The sequence below is a fragment of the Limulus polyphemus genome, unplaced genomic scaffold (genome assembly GCF_000517525.1).
Source record: "Limulus polyphemus unplaced genomic scaffold, Limulus_polyphemus-2.1.2 Scaffold200, whole genome shotgun sequence".
Classification (NCBI taxonomy): domain Eukaryota; kingdom Metazoa; phylum Arthropoda; class Merostomata; order Xiphosura; family Limulidae; genus Limulus; species Limulus polyphemus.
In genome coordinates, this window is record NW_013665810.1 from 282,988 (window position 1) to 287,148 (window position 4,161).

Here is a 4,161-nt window from a genome sequence, read left to right on the forward strand (position 1 = left end):
TAGATTCATATTGACATGAACCACATAAACTGTTTAGATTCATATTGACATGAACCACATTAAACTGTTTAGATTCATATTGACATGAACCACATTAAACTGTTTAGATTCATATTGACATGAACTACATAAACTGTTTAGATTTGTATTGACATGAACTACTTAAATATTTACCAATGAAGAGACTGAGAGCCAGTAATACATTTATTGGAAAACAACTGTTAAAATTAATATCATAGTTGTATTGTCTTATTTTTCTTTTTGTTTTAGACAAATAAGATTAAGCAAATCTAAATTCAAGATAATTTCTATATATATAATTTCTAATTATAGACTTATAAACATGATATAAAGTGGCTGGAAATTACTAGGTAACAGCATGTTTTTCAAGCTAGTTGCTGGATTTAGAAATGGGCAGTTAGTTTTAGTGAGCTGCTGGCAGTAAAGATGTGATTATATATTTACATAGGTTTTATTTATGTCATTAGAAAGGCTGATTAATGTTCTCCATCTTTTTTAATATAATATTTTTATATCTAAGTTAATATTCATTTCAAAATCATCTAACTTGTATGATTGTTTTTACTACAGGATTTTGATCTTCTTGGACAGAAGATATTGTCCTGTGGGATGGATCACTCTCTAAAATTGTGGAGGCTGGATACCGAAATACTTCAGAAAGCTGTTAGTGACTCTTACTGTTATAATCCAGGCAAGACCTACAGGTCAGTAACACTTACTGTTATATTCCAGGCAGGACCAACTGGTCAGTTTCTTTTTTTGCTATAATTCAGACAGGGACCTACAGGATATTGACTCTTACTGCTATAATTCAGGTTATACGTAAAGGTCAGTGACTTATTGCTATAATCCAGGTAGAACCTACAGCTCAATGACTTACTACTGTAATAGAAGTAGTGCAATAATACAGGCAGAACTTATAGGTCAGTGATAGTTACTGCTGTAATAGAAGTAGGAACTACAGTTCAGTGACACTTAGTGCAATAATACAGGCAGAACTTATAGGTCAGTGATAGTTACTGCTGTAATCTAGATAAGGCTTATATGTTAGTGACATTTGCTATTATAATCTATGCAAAAACTGCAGGTCTGTAACATAGATATTGTGTTATTAATCCTTACCTTAATTATTGTGACTCGTATAAAAATTGATAGAAATTTCTCATCTGTTTTATAAAATATCAGTTGTTCATACAATTTGATATTATAAAGAGCTTTTTAACTGCTACTGTGTTTCTTGTATCTCAGCTAGCCTGATGAGCCCTGGTATTGGGCAAAAGACTATCGGCATTGGATATAGTAGGTATAGTGTGTTTGACATATTGTTGAATATTCTTCCTTACTTTTAGTAATAAGTTGGTAGAATTTACTGCATTAATTCGGGTAAAAAAAGCCTGTAGGTTGGTAATACTTTAATACTGTTATTATCTAGGCAAATCCTGTAGATTAGTTACACTTACTAGTGTAATCCAAGTAAGACAAACAGTTCAAAGTTCCAGTTTCAGTTTTTTTTTTTATTCACCTTTATTTTCAACTCAGTTGTTCACTTGCCATGTTGAGGATGGCAAACGTTTTATCGCTTGGTGTCCAAAATCTTAACATAAGCCAATCAAATTGCTGAGATGCTACATGCTTGGCCATTTTTTTACAACTTGGCATGTAAATATAGGCATAAACCAATCGGTACACTGAATATGATATCCCCACCGAGAATATGTCGATACCAGTTATGTTACTTGGTTGTTATTGAAAGTTTCTATCAAAAAAAAGAAAGAAAAAGTTAACATAATATTGGATTAATTATTATCAGTGAATTATGGAAGGGTGTTAATGCTGACTTGGAAAGGTATATCTTTTTGCCATATGGATTTCTGTATTTTTGATTTGATTGTTTGTCAAGGGAGGTAACTGTTAGTTATACAAGGTATGATCATAAAGCAGTATTATTTTTAAACTGCCTTTCCTCATTAATTTACAGATATAATTTAATTTAAAGAATGCAGTCAATTAAAACTTGTATATTGCTTTGTGTAATGGTATTCTTCATTTGCTCAGAATGTTCCTAACAAGGTAGTTTAGACATAAAAAGTCAAATTCTGGCCAGAAATGAAAGGTCAATGAAAAACTAGTGAGCAAAAAGCCAAAAAAGTTTTGAGTCAGAATGAGTTCAGTTGGTATGTACAAGATACTGAGAGATTTTGCCACTGCTTATATTGTAAGGACCTATGAAAAAAGCAATGCATATGAAAGTGTGCACAAAAATTTTGCTTAGACTACAAATCATGACCAATATTCAAAATGTAAGTTAAACAAATAAAAAAAAAAATGCAGTGTATTTGGAAAATTATTTTATATTATTTTGAATAAAGACAGATTATTTTGTTTATTCAAATTGCAAAAAATAAATAAAAGGGTTTTCTTATGTTCTGAAGAAAAACTTTCAAGTCAGTGACTTTGTTGTAATTATATATATTGCACTTTTGTGTGGTCATATCTATACATGATAAAAGCATATTAAGGAATTTCATATTTATATAATGTAAGGAAAAAAGTTTGCAAGATTTTCCACTATTTATTTTCACATCATTTTTAGGCCTTTTGAAACAGTTAAACAGCATTTCCCAAATTTTACAACAAGGGACATCCATAGAAACTATGTAGATTGTGTCAGATGGCTTGGAAATTTTGTCCTTTCAAAGGTAAAATTTTATTCTCTGAAATATTTTACAATTTTGTTAATACTGTTGCATTATACTCAACCTTTCTTAGGTCTTGTTCATGTACTGTAATCACTAGTTTTGTTGTTGTTGTTGTTCAAGTGTATGTATCAAATGCATGAAAAAATACAACTTACTCTACAATATAAATAGCATTACAAGCTGTCATAAAGGGTTATTCAGAAGACCAGATTAAATTACCCATTAATCATTTTGATCAAGCCTGTGATATCCTTTTTGTTATATTAAGAAATTGGTAATTTGGTTGGAAATGCATGTAGCTTCAATTCACCTCTTATTCAGTAGTTTTCCTCAGTTAGCCCTTGGTTACATCAGGTGGAACTTTTTCAAAAATACCAAGTTTTGTATTATTTATAGTTTGGAATGTTTTCATTCTTTATTCTTTGCTAGTAATATTTACAAGGCCTATGTCACGAGTTTTTAGTTTTTATATTATTATTATAAAGTAAGGTTTAAACTTTAAAAGCTGACAAGCATTGGAAACCAATAGGCCTCTTATGTTGTACATTTTGGATTCATAATCAGAGGTGTGTAAAAATAGCATTTCAGATCTATCTTTTGTCTCCCACAAGGTGCTGCCCTAGTTAGTGTTAAATATTGATACTTTTACAAAAAGAAATGACCATATTGTTTCTGGCTTTTCAAATAATACAACTTATGAGTTATTTTACAGGAATAAAGCTTTCTCAAACAATGTATACCCACTTATAACTAAAAACCTTATAAGCATATTTAAAACACACATAATTAAAGAATATGTTCAATTATGCACAGATATATAGTACAAAACAACACTATACTTTAACGTTGTCATAAAGTTTTAACTGAACTAAGTTTTACTTCATATATCATTGCATAATGAGATTGTTGAAAGCAAATGCAAAATGACATTTTTCTTTGAGTGTAACTTTTTAACCAAACATGGGTTTTCTCACACATTATATGGCATTTTTCCATTATTGTAATTTGAATTATTATTTATTTTGCCTCCTGTTTTTCTTTAGTCTTGTGAGAACTGCATTGTCTGTTGGAAGCCAGGACTTTTAGAACAGCGAGAAGTGAAAAACACAGATACTAATGTAACCATTCTCCATCGCTTTGAGTACAAGGAATGTGAAATCTGGTTCATGAGATTCTCCATGGATTTTCAACTGAAGGTGAATTAATTTATATATATACATATAACTACAACCAGTGAGAAAATACTGTGAATTTCTTATAATGATAACTGTGTATGTGCTTTAATAAAAACAGTTGTAAAAATAAACATACAGATGTTTAACCTATGAAATTTTTACACCACAATGGTGTTTTAATATTTTAACCCTATTGTCATGGGTATCCTTTACTGTGCATGACACAAGGTTTTAGTATCTTACATTCTAAATTTTATTAAACTACT

The 4,161-nt window shown here is 30.1% G+C and overlaps 1 protein-coding gene across 1 annotated transcript in view; it reads left to right on the top strand.

Moving 5' to 3' along the window:
• LOC106478326 (polycomb protein eed-like) overlaps positions 1-4,161 on the top strand; it is a 33,453-nt gene that overhangs the window by 20,590 nt on the left and 8,702 nt on the right. The window contains exons 8-10 of the mRNA XM_022381932.1: positions 592-725; positions 2,615-2,720; positions 3,764-3,916. Coding sequence (XP_022237640.1) covers positions 592-725; positions 2,615-2,720; positions 3,764-3,916 — 393 coding nt within the window. The remainder of the gene's footprint in view (positions 1-591; positions 726-2,614; positions 2,721-3,763; positions 3,917-4,161) is intronic.